Raw genomic sequence first — 20,457 nt, 5'->3', positions numbered from 1 at the left:
GAGACGTGGAGAAGTAAAATGACTTGTGGGGGGATTGGAGACTGAGAGAGGGTATGGACTCAGGTCTATAGGACCCTGGTGCCCAGGAGAGAGGAGATGCTGAGTTGCTCCTCCCACCAATCTCCTCTTTCCTTGATTCCTTGGGGATCAAGAGACATTCTCTCCCTCTGGAATGGATGGGTGGATTTTCTTCTCTGGTACCATGTGGGCACCAGAGACTTTTCCTGCTCAGGAAGCTTGGCAGGGGTGGGGCGGGGGGTGTTCCTCAGAGATGGTTCTTGAAGTCCCCCCAAGTGTTCTTTACAGGGGTCTCCTCAGAGCCAGCCCTGGGACTAAACTCCTAGGAAGCTCAACCTACTTCAGGCCAGTGACTTGTGAGGCCAGGGAGTGAAGAGTGGGAAGAGCTATGGAAAGAAGCAGCCATTGAAGTAGGAATCACCCACTCTCTGAGGTGGTGGAGCCTGAAGAGGATACCAGGGGGTTTTTCTTTTGGTTTCAGGGGTAGGAGGGGCCAGGAGCCCCAAATCAGGGATCCACCCTGAGGCTCAATGAATAGTCAGGGTTCCTCAGGCCTGTACCCCCAATACCCTTCCCTGTCCCTTCTTTGAGGCAGACGCAAGGCAAACAGGGTGAAATAATAATAAAAATAATGACAATAATCATATCAATACCCACCACATACTATGTGCTGGGTATTTTTTTTTTTTTTTTTTTTTTGAGATAGTCTCACTCTGTTGCCCAGGCTGGAGTACAGTGGCACAATCTCGGCTCACTGCAACCTCCGCCTCCTGGGTTCAAATGAGTCTCCCGCCTCACCCTCCCAAGTAGTTGACACTATAGGCATGCACCACCACGTCCAGCTAATTTTTGTATGTTTCAAAGAGATGGGGTTTCATTATGTTTCCCAGGCTGATCTCGAACTCCTGACCTCAGGTGATCTGCCCACGTCGGCCTCCCAAAGTGTTGGGATTACAGGTGTGAGCCACTGTGCCTGGCCTACATGCTAGGTATTTTATGTAACTATGTTAGTCTATCAAATCCTCTGTGCAACTCTATGAAGTAGATCCTGCTACTGTCCACCCCATTTTACAGGTTAGAAGACTGAGGCTCAGGGAAGTGAAGAAGGCTCCACAGCTGAAAGTGATGGAGCTGGGATTTCTTCCACATTTGCCTGTGTTTAAAAATTTTTTTTTTTTTTTTTTTTTTTTTTTTGAGATGGAGTCTCACTCTGTCGCCCAGGCTGGAGTGTAGTGGTATGATTTTGGCTCACTGCAGCCTCCGCCTCCTGGGCTTAAGTGACCCTCTCACTTCGGCCTCCCAAGTAGCTGGGACTACAGGTGTATGCCACCGCACACAACTAATTTTTGTAGTTTTTTTTGTAGAGACGAGGTCTCCCTATGTTGCCAGGGCTGGTCTCAAACTCCTGGGCTTAAGTGATCCTCCCACCTTGGCCTCCCAAAGTGCTGGGATTACAGGCATGAACCACTGCACTTGGGCCTGTGTTCTATATCTAAGTGCCTATGTGATGGGGTCTCCCATCTCCCAGAGGCCATGTGGGGCTCCCTCCAGGCCCTGGGATGGGGAAGGGGTCCCACCTGGATTCTGCCACCCGCCTGTGGGTACGCCCCCATAGTCCCACCTGTAGTTGTGGAACCAGTTGATGACGGTGTTGGTCTTGAGGTTGAGCTGGAAGGAGAGGAGCTCGATGGTCTGCTGCGAGGGGTAGGGTTCCAGCTGATAGGCCTTCCGCAGTGCCTCCTTCTCCTCGGGTGCCAGCACCACCCGGGGCTTCTTGATCTGCAGGAGGCTCAGGTCCTGGGGCTGCAGGCAGGGGCTGGGGCACTCTGAGCGCGTGGCTGGGGACTCACTGTCTGAGCCGGTGCTGATGAGGCCATAGCGACGTTTCAGGTAGGCTGGGGCCAGGAAGAGAGGGAGGGCTGAGAGGTGGTGTCCCCACCCCAAAAGTTCCTGGCCAGCAGGAGTTCCACGGTGGGAGTGCATCTGTCAGGCCCACTCGGAGGCCATCATGCCCTAAGCTTAGAGGCCCGCCCCCCAGCCTTTCTCCCTCCTCACTCTCCTTCTGCATCTCCCAACCCCCAATCCCCACCACAAGATGCTAGCCTGACCTCGCCAGCCCGGGAGCCCTGGCATGAGAGAAGACTCAGGAGCATTCCTCACGCATAGGAAGCACTTGAAACAGGGTGCTCTACAGTATTCTCTCTGTTTTTGTAGAGACAAGGTCTCACGCTGTCACCCAGGCTGGAGTACAGGGGTGCAGTCATGGCTCACTGTAGCTTCAACCAACTAGGTTCAGGCAATCCTCCTGCCTCAGCCTCCCAAGTAGCTGGGATTACAGGTGTGAACCACCACCCCTGGCTAATTTTTAATTTTTTTTATAGAGATGGGGTCTCTCTCTGTCACCCAGGCTGGAATGCAGTAGCACAATCACAAGTCATTGCAACCTTGAACTCCTGGGCTCAAGCGATCCTTCTGCCTCAGCCTCCTGAGTAGGTGGGACTACAGGTGCACGCCACTATGCCTGGCTCATCGTTTTGTAGAGTGTTTGAAATGCTTGTTCCCTGGTGCCGTAAAGAAATAGCACTTGAACATAAATTTAATTTACTCAGTGAGGCCATTTTTATACTTTCTGTAGAAAGGGTACGCTCGCCAGCAGTTTTGCCACGAGAGTACACCGAACAAAGGAGACAGGGTCATTTATAACCTGATGCTTCCACCCTACTGCTGTGTCCGGTTTCCACTGGCTGGAACAGGACTTCGCATGCTGTATTTGTCATGATTGGCTAGCAACTTAGAACTTTTTAAAAGAGGTAAAGGCAGAGGAGAACAAAGGAAGGAGGAAGTAACTTCTGGAAAAAGTTGAGAAAGGTAAAAACACCTTTAAATAAGGAAGAGGAACAGGCTATGACCTAATGCTTGCTTGGACCACTATAAGCATGCCAAGGCAAATATTTAGGCTAAATCGTGGGAGCTAAGAACGTAAAGTACATTGATGTCTTTATCACGGCTAGCAGATATTTAAGAATGTTAGCACAGGTCTTTGAATAAATTTTGCTTCTAAGAGAAGTTACTATTTTCCTAATTAAATGGGGAGGAAAGTCTTTGAAGAGGAAACTTTATTTTTTACATAAGAGTTAGAATCTCACTCTGTTGCCCAGGCTGGTCTCAAACTCTTGGCCTCAAGCAACCCTCCCACCTTGGCCTTCCAAAGTGCTGAGATTACAGGTATGAGCCACCACACCTAGCCTACAATATCCTCTAGATTGTCAGAAGCATCCCTGAATTTCTGAACAGCCTTCGGTGGGCAATAGGTAGGGACAGTAATTTAAATGACTTACTGACTGCATGGTGCATCTTGACCACAGATCATGAAGATGTTGGGGAGAAAAAAGCCCACTTCAGAATGAAAGAAGTAAGGTATGAGGGTCTTACTTAATCCTCACAGCAATGCTTTGTGGCTCTGAAAATGCAATTTTTTTTTAGATGGAGTCTCGCTCTGTCGCCCAGGTTGGAGTGCAGTGGCATGATCCTCTTGGCTCACTGCAACCTCCACCTCCCAGGTTCAAGCGGTTCTCCTGCCTCAGCCTCCCAGGTAGCTAGGATTACAGGCATGCATCACCATGCCCAGCTAATTTTTGTATTTTTAATACAGATGGGGTTTCACCATGTTGGCTAGGCTGCTCTCGAACTTCTGGCCTCAAGTGATCCATCCACCTTGGCCTCCCAAAGTGCTAGGATTACAGGTGTGAGCAACCACATTGAGCCAGCTCTCTTGTTTTCAGAAATAGAGAGCAGCCAGCTCTCTTATTTTCAGTAACTAGCTTGAGGTTGTCACACGGCAAGGAGGTAGAAGATCAAGTTCTCAAAGACTTGGAAAGTCTATCATGCCCAACAATGATAGACTGGAGTAAGAAAATGTGGCACATATACACCAGGGAATACTATGCAGCCATAAAAAATGATGAGTTCATGTCCTTTGTAGGGACATGGATGAAATTGGAAACCATCATTCTCAGTAAACTATCGCAAGAACAAAAAACCAAACACCGCATACTCTCACTCATAGGTGGGAATTGAACAATGAGATCACATGGACACAGGAAGGGGAATATCACACTCTGGGGACTGTTGTGGGGTGGGGGGAGGGGGGAGGGATAGCATTGGGAGATATACCTAATGCTAGATGACGAGTTAGTGGGTGCAGCGCACCAGCATGGCACATGTATACAGATGTAACTAACCTGCACAATGTGCACATGTACCCTAAAACTTAAAGTATAATAAAAAAATAAATAAATAAAAATAAAAAAATTAAAAAACAAAGAGGTCAAGTTCTCAACCACAGCATTGTCTGATGATGATGGCCCAGCCCTAGGTGCTCTCCACAGTCTGGCGTGTCCCTGGGTCATCACACGACCTGCCCTCACGCCCTGGACGGCAACTTCAACTGTTCCTATCTTATCTTCCAATGGACTTTGAACCTTTGGAAATATAGAGAAATCCTTGATGCGTAGCATGAGACTGGGTGCCCAGCTCAATGCCAGCTTATCTTCCATCCAAATACTAACCAGGCCTGACTCGGCTTAGCTTCTGAGATCAGCATTCCGGGTGGTATGGCTGTAGACAATGCCAGATTATCTTATCAGGATATAATGTCAGACAATGTGAGAACTTGCAATCTCCTTGCCCAGCCCTACAAGAGACGGTTCCTGGTCCTGTCCTTTGTTATGTAGAATCTGGGTAATGGGCCAAGGGCTGATCTACAAAACAGGGGTTTGAGGCAGAGGAGGGAAGGAGGTACACAGTTTTGGGAAATAGACAGTTGGGGCTGGCAACAGACTTTGGTGTAGCTTCAGAGGTGTGAAAGGACACCAAGAGATGGGGTGTTAGGTTTCCTTTTCTTTTGTTTATTTCTTTTTTTTTTTGAGACAGGGTCATTCTGTCGCCCAGGGTGGAGTGCAGTGGCGTGATCTCAGCTCACCGCAACCTCCACCTCCTAGGTTCAAGTGATTCTCCTGCCTCAGCCTCCCAAGTAGCTGCGATTACAGGTGTGCACCACCATGCCCAGCTAATTTTTTATTTTTAGTAGAGACAGGGTTTTGCCATATTGGCCAAATTGGTCTTGAACTCCCGACCTCAGGTGATCTGCCCGCCTCGGCCTCCCAAAGTGCTGAGATTACAGGCGTGAGCCACTGCACCTGGCAGAGTATTGGCTTTTCATGGGAGAGGTAGTAAATATTTACAAATTTTTTTAAAAATTGGAGATGGGGTCTTAATGCACTGCACAGGCTGGAGCACAGTGGCTATTCACAGCTTTGATCATAGCACATTGCAGCCTTGAACGATCCTCCTGCCTTAGCCTCCCAAGTGATCCTCAAGCAATCCTCCTGCCTTAGCCTCCCAAGTGATCCTCAAGCCTTAGCCTCCCAAGTGATCCTCTTGTCTTAGCCTCCCAAGCAGCCAGGACTACCCATGCCCTGCCACTGCGACAGGCTGTAAATATCTTCACTGCTTTCAATTACATTGTTACATTGTTTTTCAAGGTTGCTATTTCATGCAGTCCCATACTAGGCTGAGACTGGACCATGGGAGCCCTGGGTTTATGTGGGTTACAGCTAGATATGGTTCTGGGGAAAATCTGAGACCCACTGCTGGGGCCCATCCTCTGCCCAAGTCTTACCTTTCTTCTCCAGCTTCTTCATATCCCTCAGCTTCTCCACGTTATGGGGGTCATTGAGCCACAGCTGCATGCGCACAAAAGGCTCCCGCCCCTTCAGGCTCAGCTTGTGCCAGGGTTTGGGCCGGGACAGCAGGTCAGACACGGAGCCCTGTGTCAGACCCAGGATGCTTTCCCCAAACAGCCGCTGCCCTGGGGATAGGGGAGGGGAGCAATCTGTTACCCCAGGCTGGGCAGAGAAGCCTACTCCCAGGAGAGACATGGAACAGGCCACAGACACAGGGGAGAGCCTCGAGGCTATCTCCACTGACTCCGAAGGGAGGGCCAGAGACGGCGGAGGACCCACACCTGATGTGAAGCCAAGGGGGGTCTGTCTGTAAAAGAGATTTGGGGGCAGGACGAGGCAGCAACCAACAAAAGAGCTTTTTTTTTTTTTCTTTTTTTGAGACAGAGTTTCACTCTATTGCCCAGGCTGAGCGTAGTGGCATGATCTTGGCTCACTGCAGCCTCTGCCTCCCAGGTTCAAGCAATTCTCCTGGCTCAGCCTCCCGAGTAGCTGGGATTACAGGCACGTACTACCACACCCGGCTAATTTTTGTATTTTTACTAGAGATGGGGTTTCCCATGTTGGCCAGGCTGGTTTCAAACTCCTGACCTCAGGTGATCCATCTGCCTTGGCCTCCCAAAGTGCTGCAATTACAGGTGTGAGCCACTGGGCCTGGCCCAAAAGTGCTTTTTTAACTTAAGAGGTTCTTTACTCCTAGGAGATCCCTGAAATTGTCTGCCAACATCATACACACAAATTTGTATCACCATGTTGGAGGATAATTTGACAGATTCCATCCCAGTTTTAAACGTGCACAGCTTCGGAGCAAGCAGTTCCACTGCCTGGGATAGCTGCACTTGCCCAAGTTCACACAGATGCACATAGACTTATTTTTAGAGGCAGCAGGAAAGTGGAAAAAGCCAAAATGCCCATCAGTTGGGTAAAAAACTGTGGCGCATCCATGGCCTGAAACACTCTCCTGTGGTGAAAAAGAATGTGGGTAATAGAATTATTCTAACGTGGGTGGAAGGGTGTCCACAAAATAGTGTTCATTTTTCTTTTCTTTTCTTTTTTTTTTTTTTGAGACAGGGTCTCACTCTATCACCCAGGCTGGAGTGCAGTGGTGTGATCTCAGCTCACTATAATCTCTGCCTCCCAGGTTCAAGTGATCCTCCCACCTCAGCCTCCCAAGTAGCTGAGAGCACAGGCTTAAGCCACCACACCTGGCTAATTTTTGTATTTTTATTTTTCATTTTTTTGGGGACAAAGTTTGGCTCTATCACCCAGGCTGGACTGCAGTGGTGATCTTGGCTCCTTGCAACCTCTGTCTCCTGGGCTCAAGCCATTCTCCTGCCTTATCCTCCCGAGTGGCTGGGACTATAGGCACACACCACCATGCCCAGTTAATTTTTCTATTTTTTGTAGAGACGGGGTTTCGCCGTGTTGCCCAGGCTGGTCTGGAACTCATGCCCTCCAACAGTCCTCCCGCCTCGGCCTCCCAAAGTGCTGGGATTACAGGTGTGAGCCACTACACCCAGCCTAGTGTTCATTTTTCAAAAGCAAGTTGCAATGCAATATTTGTATCATTTCGTCTACACAGAAAAAAAAGGAGAGGAAATTAAGTGTATATATGTTCTTATATGTGTTCAGAAAGTGTCAAAGAGACATTAAAAAACTGAAGTGTGGGCTGGGCATGGTGGCTCACACCTGTAACCCCTGCATTTTGGGAGGATGAGGTGGGAGGATCACTTGAGGTCAAGAGTTCATGACCAGTCTGGCCAGCATGGTGAAACTCTGTCTGTAGTAAAAATAAAAAAATTAGCCAGGAGTGGTGGCTCAGGCCTGTAATCCCTGCTACTAGGGTGGCTGAGGCAGGAGAATCGCTTGAACCTGGGAGGCGGAGGTTGCAGCGAGCTGAGATCGTATGACTGCACTCCAGCCTGGGGCCTGGGTGACAGAAGACTCCATCTTAAACACACACACACACACACACACACACACACACACACACACACACACACACAAACACTGAAGTGTCTGAGAGGCCAATGGGGAGGGATTTATTTACTTTTTTAGTAACTTTTTTTTTCCTATACTTTTTGGTATACTTTAAAACAATGAATATGTCTTATTTTTATAACAGAAATTGTAGTGAAAATGTTGGGGTTTGCGTACATCCCTCTGGGAGGGGGGCATCACCTGCATTTAGGACTCAGAGGAATTTGTGTCCCAAAAAGGGAAAGAGCCCTAGAAGAGATTTTTCCACTGTGGCCCAAGAGCGCAAAGACTTCAGCACTGGGTGAGGACTGAGCTGGAGTTCCGCAGTGATTGGGGTTCTCCATGTCTTCCTGGAAGGAAGTTTTTAAAGCCGTGGGCTGAGAATTCCAGGTCCTCTCAGACCTGCATTCACTTTGTCCCATCCCAGACCCAGGTCAGAGCCAGATGCCTCACACAGGGTCCTGGATGCCCTGGGGCTGACTCCAGTGCCCTGGGATCTCACCATGGGCACTTTTGTCTTTTTTTTTTTTTTTTTAATTTAACTTTTTTAGAGACAAGGTCTTCCTCTGTCGCCCAGGCTGGAGTGCAATGGCATGATCATAGCTCACTGCAGCCTTGAATTCCTGGGCTCGTGCAGTCCTCCTGCCTCAGCTTCCTGAGGACTATAGGCATTCACCACAATGTGTGAAGTTTGTTTGCATGAAGTTTGCAGCTAATTTTAGGAAGCTTTTTTATTTTTTATTTTTTTGGAGATGGAGTCTCACTCTGTTGCCCAGGCTGGAGTGCAGTGGTGCAATCTCGGCTCACTGCAACCTCCACCTCCTGGATTCAAATGATTCTCCTCAGCCTCCTGAGTTGCTGGGATTCCAAGTGCATGCCACCACACCCGGCTACTTTTTGTATTTTTAGTAGAGATGGGGTTTCACCATGTTGGCCAGGCTGATCTGGAACTCCTGACCTGAGGTGATTCGCCTGGCTTGGCCTCCCAAAGTGCTGAGGTTACAGGCGTGAGGCACCGGGCCCGGCCTGTTTTTTATTTTACCGATTGACTGATTTTTTTTTTTGAGACGAGGTCTCGCTCTGTCGCCCTGGCTAGAGTGCAGTGGTGTGATCTCGGCTCACTGCAACCTCTGCTTCCCAGGTTCAAGCGATTCTCCTGCCTCAGCCTCCCAAGTAGCTGGGACTACAGGCATGTGCCACCACGCCTGGTTAATTTTTTTGTATTTTTAGTAGAGACGAGGTTTCACCATGTTGGCCAGGCTGGTCTTGAACTGCTGACCTCAGATGATCCACCTGCCTAGGCCTCCCAAAATGCTGGGATTACAGGTGTGAGCCACCATGCACAGCCATTAATTTATTTTACAGACAAGGTCTTGCTCTGTTGCCCAGGCTGGCATGCAGTGGCATGATCATAGCTCACTGCAGCCTTGAACTCCTGGGCTCACGCGATTCTCCTGCCTCAGGCTCCTGAGTTGCTAGGACTACAGGCATGCACCAACACGTGTGAAGTTTGTATGCATGGAGTTTTCAGCTAATTTTAAAAAGCTTTTTTAAGATATGAGATCTTGCTATGCTGCCCAGGTTGGCCTCAAACTCCTGGCCTCAAGCGATCCTCTCTCTCTGGCCTCCCAAAGCACTGGAATTACAGGTATGAGCCACTGGGTCCCAGCTCCAGACACCTTTTCAAGGCAAGTAGGAGCCAACCCAGGTGGGAGGCAGCCTCTCCGATTCCCACCCGCTCCGTACCTAGATTGTTGTCTGTGAGGACCTCCTTCACCCTCTTGGTGATGGAGTACGTGTCCAGCTCGGGGGACATGGCCACGATCTCCTGGATGCCCCCTGGGGCCTGGCTGCCTGAGTACATCTTCCCGCTCAACGAGGAGCTGGAGCGGCCCTCTGGCTGCTGGTTCTCCTTGCTGCTCTCCAGCGACAGGCTCAACGGCTCCTGGGAGCTCTTCTCAGGCTCTGTGGGGCTGGGGGGTGGGGATGGTGAGGACCTTGGTTCTGTGGGACTGGCTGTGGGCCACAGAGAAAGAGAAGGTGGTTACTATAATCTGGCACAGACACATCCACTTTCGGGAGGCTTGCTTCTTACAGCCAAGAGTTGCCAAACACCCATTTTGCAACCACTGTAGTAATAATCGCTCAGGTAGGGACCACCCTGGATGCTAAAACTAGAGGATGAAAGTTTGATGAGGACTGGACTGGGATTTTTACAAAGTCTCCAAGTATCTCCCCACATGATGCTTAGCAATTTTTTTTTTTTTTTTAAGACGGAGTCTCGCTCTGTTGCCTAGGCTGGAGTGCAGTGGTGTGATCTCGGCTCACTGCAACCTCTGCCTCCCGGGTTCAAGCGATTCTCCTGCCTCAGCCTCCCAAGTAGCTGGGACTACAGGCATGCACCACTACGCCCTGCTAATTTTTTGTATTTTTAGTAGAGACGGGGTTTCACCATGTTAGCCAGGATGGTCTCGATCTCCTGACCTCATGATCCACCTGCCTCAGCCTCCCAAAGTGCTGGGATTACAGACATGAGCCACCACACCTGGCCGATGCTTAGTAATTACAAAGGGAAAAATAGCCACTTTACAGTACAGAGACCTGGTTGGACTCTCTCTGTCACCCAGGCTGGAGTGCAGTGGTGCAATCTCGGCTCACTGCAACCTCTTTCCCGGGTTCAAGCGATTCTCCTGCGTCAGCCTCCTGACTAGCTGGGATTACAGGCACTGGTGGATACCATCTTAACCAATGATCCAAGTTACTATCACCAATCACAGGACAAGTCAGCAACATGGGCCTCCTGAGAGGATGGCCTGAGAAAGACATGGCATCACTTCTGTGATATTCCCAGCCCCAAGTACACAGCCCGAATCTGATTTCAAGGGAACATCAGGCAACCAAACTCAGACTGTCCAGGAAATAACAGCCTCTACTCTTCAGAAAGAGCAACACTGGAAAACAAAGAAAGGCAGAACTGTCGAAATCAAAACATGAAAACTAAACACAAGTGATCTTGAATCTCATCCTGCACAGGGAAAATAAATTTACATATTTTATTTAATTAATTCATTTTGAGACAGGGTCTTGCTGTGTTGCCCAGGATGGAGTGCAGTGGCTTGATGATAACTCACTGCAACCTCGACCTCCTGGGCTCAAGTGATCCTTCCACCTTAGCCTCCCAAGTAGCTGGGACCACAGGTGTGCATCATCATGCCCGGCTCATTTTTCTTTTTTTGAGACAAGAGTTTCACTCTGTCTCAAAAAACTTCACCCAGGCTGAAGTGCAGTGGCATGATCTTGGCTCACTGCAACCTCCACCTCACGGGTTCAAGAGATTCTTGTGCCTCAGCCTCCTAAGTCACTGGGATTATAGGTGCATGCCACCACACCCGGCTAATTTTTTGTATTCTTAGTAGAGACGGGGTTCCACCATGTTGGCCAGGCTGGTCTCAAACTCCTGACCTAAAGTGATCTACCTGCCTTGGCCTCCCAAAGTGCTGGTATTGCAGGCGTGAGCCACAGCACCTGGCCAAGATTTATATATTGTATCTAAAAATTTATATAGCTCATAAAGGATATTATTGGGACAACTGAAGAAACCTGAATATAGATGGTGGGATACATGCCAGTATTTTACCACTGTAAAATTTCTTGTTTTTGGAAAGCACTTGTTGAAGCATTTAGGGCTAAAGGGACAAGATGTCAATGAATTCCTCAAATGGCAGAGAAAGAGCACGATTGTGGCAAAATTAATAACTGTTCAAACTGGGTACAGTGCAGGGAGTTTGCTGTTCTACTGTTTCAATTTTTCTGTAAATTAGAAGTTACCTCAAAGAAAAGTTAAATAAACGGCAACAACTAAAGAAGTCAGCAATGATCTACAAGTTCAACCACAGGAGACTGGCTGAATAAAATATGGGGGATCCCTGCAGTGGGCTCTTCCGAGGCAATGAAAGAAAATGTAATGAAAAGATGTCCATGGTGCAATGCCACATTAAAAAGCTAGATTGGGGCCGGGTGCAGTGGCTCATGCCCGTAATCCCAGCAATTTGGGAGGCCAAGGTGGGAGGATCACCTAAGGTCAGGAGTTGGAGACCAGCCTGGCCAAATGGTGAAACCCCGTCTCTACTAAAAAATACAAAAATTAGCTGGGCATGGTGGCACATGCCTGTAATCCCAGCTACTCAGGAGGCTGAGGCAGCAGAATCGCTTGAACCTGGGAGGCGGAGCTTGCAGAGAGCCGAGATCACACCACTGCACTCTGGCCTGGGCAATAGAGCAAGACTCTGTTTCCAAAAAAAAAAAAAAAAAAAAAGGTAGACAGATTTTTAAACTACATTTTTCATTTTTCTTTTTTTTTGGAGATGGAGTCTCACTCACTCTGTCGCCCAGGCTGGAGTGCAGTGGCATGATCTTGGCTCACTGCAACCTAGCCTCCTGGGTTCAAGTGATTTTCCTGCCTCAGCCTCCCCCATAGCTGGGATTACAAGCGTTTGCCACCACACCCGGCTAACTTTTGTATTTTTAGTAGAGATGGGGTTTCACCATATTGGCCAGGCTGGTCTTGAATTCCTGACCTCAAGTGATCCACCCTCCTCGGCCCCCCAAAGTACTGGGATTACAGGCTTGAACTACCATGCCGGGCCCATTTTTCATTTTTCAAAAGACATTTTGTGTGACTATATATTGGAAAAATGATTTGAAAGATATCTGGGGCTTGTGATCTCGGGTGGATGACTTTGCCAAGCCTCCGTCCTTCCATCTGTTAAATAGGGCCATAAGACACGTAGCATTACACATACTACTTGGGGCCATCGAGAGACCTCCATGAGATAACGTGGGGCAAGGGCCCACCTCCACCTCCTCTACCACCTCCAACTCCTGGGGCATTAGAGGCACCCATGGGAGTCCCAGTGTGAGCTGAGCCTCCTGAGAAACCAGGAAAGGTGGGAGCGTCCCCAGGGAGGCACCCCTAATGGGTTGGCAAGCATGGTGTGGGGTCTAGGAATCCCAGCACTGGCCACACCTAATCCCAGCAAATTAGAAAAAGATGCCTCTTCCTTGAGGCATTCAACTGCCACCTGCTGGAAACTTGTTAAAATAACCATTAAAATGTATGACAGCTGGAAGAAAAGGGAGCAACGGCTTTACTTTCAGAAGAGACATCCTGAGCCCAGGATGGGTTCCTTCCTTCTCTGTCGTGGGTGAGTTGGTCACTCGGATCAGACCACTCCTATGCTCCAGAATCATCAATGGCTCCCCATTGCCCCTTGCGCAAGAAATGTCTATCACCTTGTCTTGGTGATTAAGGCTCTGAACTCCCTTGTCCCTGCCAACTGGAGCTACAGCATTTCCCTCACTCCCCTTCACAAACATCTAGGCTCCTCTCTAAGCCTCTATGTCTTTGCTCAGGCTGGTCTTGCCATCCTGAGGACTTTCCTTCTAATCTTGAACTCCTATGCATTCCTCAAGATCCAGTCCTAAATGTCCCTTCCCTGAGGTCTATTAGACTTTTGGGGTCTAATAGTACCTTGAATATATATTGTCACAGTTTGCTATAATTTCTTGCTTGGGCCAGATCTCTTCCTTACTGATGACAATGATGGTGATGCTAATAAATTCCCTTTATTGAGTACTTACTACATGCCCAGTGTAGTATTATGTGCTTTATGCCTATGATCCCTCTCTCTTTATATATATATGTATGTATTTTTAAATAGAGATAGGGTTTCACTATGTGGCCCAGGCTGGTATCAAACTCCTGGGCTCAAGTCATCCTCCTGCCTCGGCCTCCCAAAGTGTTGGGATTACAGGCATGGGTCACTGTGGCTGGCCAATGCTCATGATCTCAAGTGACCCTCATGACACCTCTAAGAGGTAAGTGCTATGTCATCCCATTTTATGGGTGAGGAAACCAAGGTTCAGAGAGGTTAGACAACGTGTCCAAGATCACACAGCAATAAATGACAAAGTCAGGACTTGAGCTGGGGTTGGGTTATGCCCAACACTGTCCTCTCATCTACCAACTGTGAGCCCCTTGAAGGCAAGGACTACAAGTTAGTCACAGGTGAGTCCCCAGAGCCTGGGGGTGGGGCAGGGGCTCTGGGCAGATGCCTATGGAGTAATTTCAGCCAGGATCCCTGAGTACTCCTGAAGAGGGCAAGGTGAAGCCCCCAAGTTCCAAGTAGCAGCATCACGGCCCTTTGTGACTGTGAGGTCTCAAGAAGTCTACTGTGCCCCCAGCCCCAAGTGAGCTGATCCTGGCCATTCAGGTAGCATCCATGTGATGCCAAGGCTGATGTTCCAGGCTCACTGTTACCAACACTGATGCCATGTTGGTGTGGGAGGGCCAGTCTGGGAAAGTGAGAGTCTGTCCTAGGTGTCTGCCCACTGTCGGCAGCAGGAGAGGGGCTGGGGCCAGCTGGAAAACTGACGGTCTTTGGGCCGGGCATGGTGGCTCACGCCTGTAATCCCTGCACTTTGGAAGGCCAATGAGGGTGGATCATCTGAGGTCAGCGGTTTGAGATCAGCCTGGCCAACATGGTGAAACCCCATCTCTACTAAAAATACAAAAAATTAGCCGGGTGTGTTTGCACACACCTGTAGCCCCAGCTACTCTGGAGGCTGAGGCAGGAGAATTGGTTGAACCTGGGAGGCAGAGGTTGCAGTGAGCCGGGATTGCGCCACTGTACTCCAGCCTAGGTGAAAGAGCAAGACTCCACCTCAAAAACAAACAAACAAACAAAAAACACAAAAAACTGAAGGTCTTTGAAGGCATCTCCCTCTTGGAAAACTGTCTGCACCCATGTCCCAACCTAGAAGGCCAAGAAGCGAAGCGAACAGGATGACATGGAGATGACTGGCAGGAAAGAACACAGCCACCCCCCAATCCCACTCCCCCAGGGAGAACCCCGCCTTTCTGACTCCTCTGACTGAGAATCGCTTCTGACAAAGTGATGGAAAGATTCAGAAATTATCTCTATCAGGAAGACTGTGCTAATTACAGGGCTGGGGGAGTCACATGTGAACAACTGGGTTATCTGGAGAGGGAGGCGACGACAGGGAGAGGCAGGGTCTTCTTGCCTTGGTGGGCTTGTGGATGGGGTGCCAGACAGGGCTGTGGGCAGCTGGGGACAGGAAAGAGAGCAGAGTGACCAACCCATCCCAGTCTGCCCGCGACTTTCCTTATTTTACTACAGAAAGTTCCAGATCCTGGGAAATCTCTCTCTCCTGGAGAGACAGGGATGGTGCAAGAGAGATGAAAAGAGAGCACTGGAGGGACAGGGAGGGTCAGGGAGGAAGAGACAGAGCAAACAGAGGGGGAGAGAGATGGTGAGAGAGGCAGGGGGAGAGAGAGAGTTTGGTGGGGGGAGGAGAGGGAGAGAGAGAGAAAGAGAGAGAGAGAGAAAGAGAGAGAGAGAGATAGGTGAATCAAAAAAATGCAGAGTGAGAAAAACAGAAAGAACACACTGGAGGTGACTGGGTGCAGTAGCTCATGCCTATAATCCCAGCACTTTGGGAGGCCAAGGTGGGTGGATCACCTGAGGTCAGGAGTTCAAGACCAGCCTGGCCAACATGGCAAAACCTGTCTCTTCTAAAAATACAAAAAATTAGTTGGGTGCCTGTAATCCCAGCTACTTCGGAGACTGAGACAGGAGAATTGCTTGAACCCAGGAGCCGGAGGTTACAGTGAGCCGAGATCACACCATTGCACTCCAGCCTGGGCGACAGAGTGAGACTCTGTCACACTCTCTCACACACACACACACACACACACACACAAGAAATTGGAGGAGAGAGACAGAGACCAGGAGAGAGACAGAGGGAAGACAGGGACTGTGTATGGGGACAGGACAGGGCTTCCTTGACTGCTTGAGACTTCTGAGAAACCTCAGATGGAAGGGTCTGGAATACTGATGCTGCCACGGTAGGTAGCGCTGATTATACGCGGGGCTGAGCCTGGCAGTTGACGTGGGGATAAGGGTGTGCTTTATAACCCTCCCATGGCATCTGGCTCAACTTCAGTAACAGGTATGGTCAGGGTTCCAGTGCCGGTCCCTGCCCGCCCCAGTGGCCAGGGCATACACAAGTGGGGCTTGGACAGGTCCTGACACCCAGCCCCACAGCCAGACTCTGTGGGACTTTGTGGGCAATGGATACACCCTTTTGCTTCCAGGCCCAGTGGGTTATGAACAAGCAGAGGCTGGGAGGGTGGATCTGTCATCACCACTCTCTCCCTAGGGCCAGCAGCTACAGTAGCCACCTCCAGGCCTGATTCCCTGATTATTATTATTATTGTTTTTGAGACAGGGTCTCGCTCTATTGTCCAGACTGGAATGCACTCACTCCAGTTCACTGCAGCCTTGACCTCCTAGGCTCAAGCATCCTCATACCTCAGCCTCCTGAGTAGCTGGGACTACAGGCACCTGCCACCATGCCCAGCTGATTTTTGTATTTTTGTAATTTTGTAGAGAAGGGGTTTTGCCATGTTGGTCAGGCTGGTCTCGAACTCCTGACCTCAAGTGATCTGCCTGCCTTAGCCTCCCAAAGTCCTGGGACTACAGGCGTGAGGCACTGTGCCTAGCCTTGGCTTCCTATTCTGGGAGAGCAGGGGACCCCGCCATCTCTACTCACATCCCTTCCCAGGCCGTGCATGGTCCCACCTCCTAGCCACTGCCTGTGCCATTCCTTCCACAAGGAACACCATTCTCCATCTTCTCTGCTTACCTCTATCCTACCTGTGGTCAAATCCTTCCATGACAATAAAATCTAAAACCAAAACAATCAGACATTGGGGAAATGCAAATAAAAACTACAGTGAGATACCACTTACACACCCACCAGGATGGCTAGCGTCAACAAATGGGAGATAACCCATGTTGGTAAGGACCTGGAGAAATAGAAACCCTTTGAACTTCCTCAGTAAGTTAAACACAAGAGTTACCATATGATCTAGCCAACTGTACTCCTAGATATATGTTCGAAGAACTGAAAATGGGGGTTCAAACACAAATATGTACACAAATTTTCACAGGAGCATTATTCAAAATAGTCAAAATGGGGTCTATCCATACAATGGAATATCATTTAGCCATAAAAAAGGAAGGAAATTCTGATGCATACTACAGCCTGTATGAGCCTTGAAAACACGTTAACTGAAAGAAGCCAGCCACAGAAGGCCAAGTAGTACAGGATTCCATCTATATGAAACATTCAGAAGAGGCAAATCCAGACAGAAAGAAAGCGGAATTCCAGGAGCTGGGGGGAAGGAGGATGAGCAATGACTGCTGGATGGGTATGGGGTTCCTTTTTGGGGTGGTGGGAATGTTCTGGAATTAGATAGAGGTGATGGTCACACACATTGTGCATGTATTAGATCCACTGAATTGTATACTTCAAAAATGGTTTAAAAGGTACATTTTACGTTATGTGATTTTTGTTTGTTTGTTTCTTTGTTTGAGACAGAGTCTCACTCTGTCACCCAGGCTGCAGTGCAGTGGTGCCATCCGGCTCACTGCAACCTCCGCTTCCTGGGTTCAAGCGATCCTCTCGCCTTAGCCTCCCGAGTAGCTGGGATTACAGATGCGTGCTACCACACCCGGCTAATTTTTGTACTTTTAGGAGAGACGGGGTTTCTCCATGTTGGCCAGGCTGGTCTCAAATTCCTGGGCTCAAGTGATTGGCCCACCTCGGCCTCCCAAAGTGCTGGGATTACAGGTGTGAGCCACGGTGCCCAGCTGTTATGTGAATTTTACCACAGTAAAAAAGTTAGTTAAAACGTAACACCACAGACCAGGCGCAGTGGCTCACCACTCCAGCCTGGGTGACAGAGTGAGACTATGTCTCAAAAAACCAAAAACCAACCCCCTCCATCACCACAACACTATAAACAAAACCACCCCTCCCCCACCACACTATAAACAAAACCCACCCCTCCCCCATCACAACACTATAAAACAGAACCCAACCCTCCCCCACCACCACACTATAAACAGAACCCACCCCTCCCCCACCACAACACTATAAACAGAACCCACCCCTCCCCCACCACAACACTATAAACAAAACCCACCCCTCCCCCATCACACTATAAACAAAACCCACCCCTCCCCCATCACAACACTATAAAACAGAACCCACCCCTCCCCCACCACAACACTATAAACAGAACCCACCCCTCCCCCACCACAACACTATAAACAAAACCAACCCCTCCCCCACCACAACACTATAAAACAGAACCCACCCCTCCCCCACCACAACACTATAAAACAGAACCCACCCCTCCCCCACCACAACACTATAAAACAGAACCCACCCCTCCCCCACCACAACACTATAAAACAGAACCCACCCCTCCCCCACCACAACACTATAAAACAGAACCCACCCCTCCCCCACCACAACACTATAAACAGAACCCACCCCTCCCCCACCACAACACTATAAACAAAACCAACCCCTCCCCCACCACAACACTATAAAACAGAACCCACCCCTCCCCCACCACAACACTATAAAACAGAACCCACCCCTCCCCCATCACAACACTATAAAACAGAACCCACCCCTCCCCCACCACAACACTATAAAACAGAACCCAACCCTCCCCCACCACCACACTATAAACAGAACCCACCCCTCCCCCACCACAACACTATAAACAGAACCCACCCCTCCCCCACCACAACACTATAAACAAAACCCACCCCTCCCCCACCACAACACTATAAACAGAACCCACCCCTCCCCCACCACACTATAAACAAAACCCACCCCTCCCCCACCACCACACTATAAACAGAACCCACCCCTCCCCCACCACAACACTATAAACAGAACCCACCCCTCCCCCATCACAACACTATAAAACAGAACCCACCCCTCCCCCACCACAACACTATAAAACAGAACCCAACCCTCCCCCACCACCACACTATAAACAGAACCCACCCCTCCCCCATCACAACACTATAAACAGAACCCACCCCTCCCCCACCACAACACTATAAACAGAACCCACCCCTCCCCCACCACACTATAAACAAAACCCACCCCTCCCCCATCACAACACTATAAAACAGAACCCACCCCTCCCCCACCACCACACTATAAACAGAACCCACCCCTCCCCCACCACAACACTATAAACAGAACCCACCCCTCCCCCACCACAACACTATAAACAAAACCCACCCCTCCCCCACCACAACACTATAAACAGAACCCACCCCTCCCCCATCACACTATAAACAAAACCCACCCCTCCCCCATCACAACACTATAAAACAGAACCCACCCCTCCCCCACCACAACACTATAAAACAGAACCCACCCCTCCCCCACCACAACACTATAAACAAAACCCACCCCTCCCCCACCACAACACTATAAACAGAACCCACCCCTCCCCCACCACAACACTATAAACAAAACCAACCCCTCCCCCACCACAACACTATAAAACAGAACCCACCCCTCCCCCACCACAACACTATAAAACAGAACCCACCCCTCCCCCATCACAACACTATAAAACAGAACCCACCCCTCCCCCACCACAACACTATAAAACAGAACCCACCCCTCCCCCACCACAACACTATAAAACAGAACCCACCCCTCCCCCATCACAACACTATAAAACAGAACCCACCCCTCCCCCACCACAACACTATAAAACAGAACCCACCCCTCCCCCATCACAACACTATAAAACAGAACCCACCCCTCCCCCACCACAACACTATAAAACAGAACCCACCCCTCCCCCACCACAACACTATAAAACAGAACCCACCCCTCCCCCATCACAACACTATAAAACAGAACCCACCCCTCCCCCACCACAACACTATAAAACAGAACCCACCCCTCCCCCACCACAACACTATAAACAAAACCAACCCTCCCCCACCACACTATAAACAAAACCCACCCCTCCCCCACCACAACACTATAAACAAAACCAACCCCTCTCCCACAACACTATAAACAAAACCAACCCCTCCCCCACCACAACACTATAAAACAAAACCCACCTCTCCCCCACAACACTATAAACAAAACCAACCCTCCCCCACCACACTATAAACAAAACCCATCCCTCCCCCACCACAACACTATAAACAAAACCCACCCCTCCCCCACAACACTATAAACAAAACCCACCCCTCCCCCACCACAACACTATAACCAACCCCTCCCCACCACAACACTATAAACAAAAAAGGATGGAAGTCTTTTCCCAGGTAGGCTCTGGGGTAGACACATTTGGGGACCCTAGGGGGCAGGAAGCCTGATGGCCCACAGCCCAGGGTGCTCATCCTAGCTCTGCCACTCACTGGATGATGGCCTTGGGCAAGTCACTGCACTACCGTGCCCCTGGATTTCCTCATCCGTGAAATGGAAATGATAAACAGTCCCTTTAGTGGAGACTGACATGAAGATTACAGGACAAAGCACTTTGACCACTTGGTGCTATGTGTGATAAGTGGCAGCGGTCATTAGCATTAGCATGGCTGCTTTTTTTTTTTTCTTTTGAGATGGAGTCTCACTCTGTCGCCCAGGCTGGAGTGCAGTGACACGATCTCGGCTCATTGCAAGCTCCGCCTCCCGGATTCACACCATTCTCCTGCCTCAGCCTCCTGAGTAGCTGGGACTACAGGCGCCTGCCACCACGCCCGGATAATTTTTTTTTGTTTGTAATTTTAGTAGA

The 20,457-nt window shown here is 49.5% G+C and overlaps 1 protein-coding gene across 5 annotated transcripts in view; it reads right to left on the bottom strand.

Annotated features, from left to right (window-relative positions):
- CUX2 (cut like homeobox 2) overlaps positions 1-20,457 on the bottom strand; it is a 317,720-nt gene that overhangs the window by 6,875 nt on the left and 290,388 nt on the right. For all 5 annotated transcript variants that reach the window (XM_031001066.3, XM_055359054.1, XM_055359051.2 and 2 more), the window contains 3 exons: positions 9,486-9,755; positions 5,699-5,887; positions 1,640-1,913 (listed from right to left, as the gene is read on the bottom strand). In XM_031001066.3, the coding sequence (XP_030856926.1) occupies positions 1,640-1,913; positions 5,699-5,887; positions 9,486-9,755 (733 nt within the window). The remainder of the gene's footprint in view (positions 1-1,639; positions 1,914-5,698; positions 5,888-9,485; positions 9,756-20,457) is intronic.

The sequence above is a fragment of the Gorilla gorilla genome, chromosome 10, assembly GCF_029281585.2.
Source record: "Gorilla gorilla gorilla isolate KB3781 chromosome 10, NHGRI_mGorGor1-v2.1_pri, whole genome shotgun sequence".
Lineage (NCBI taxonomy): Eukaryota > Metazoa > Chordata > Mammalia > Primates > Hominidae > Gorilla > Gorilla gorilla.
This window is presented reverse-complemented; position numbering and strand designations above follow the sequence as displayed.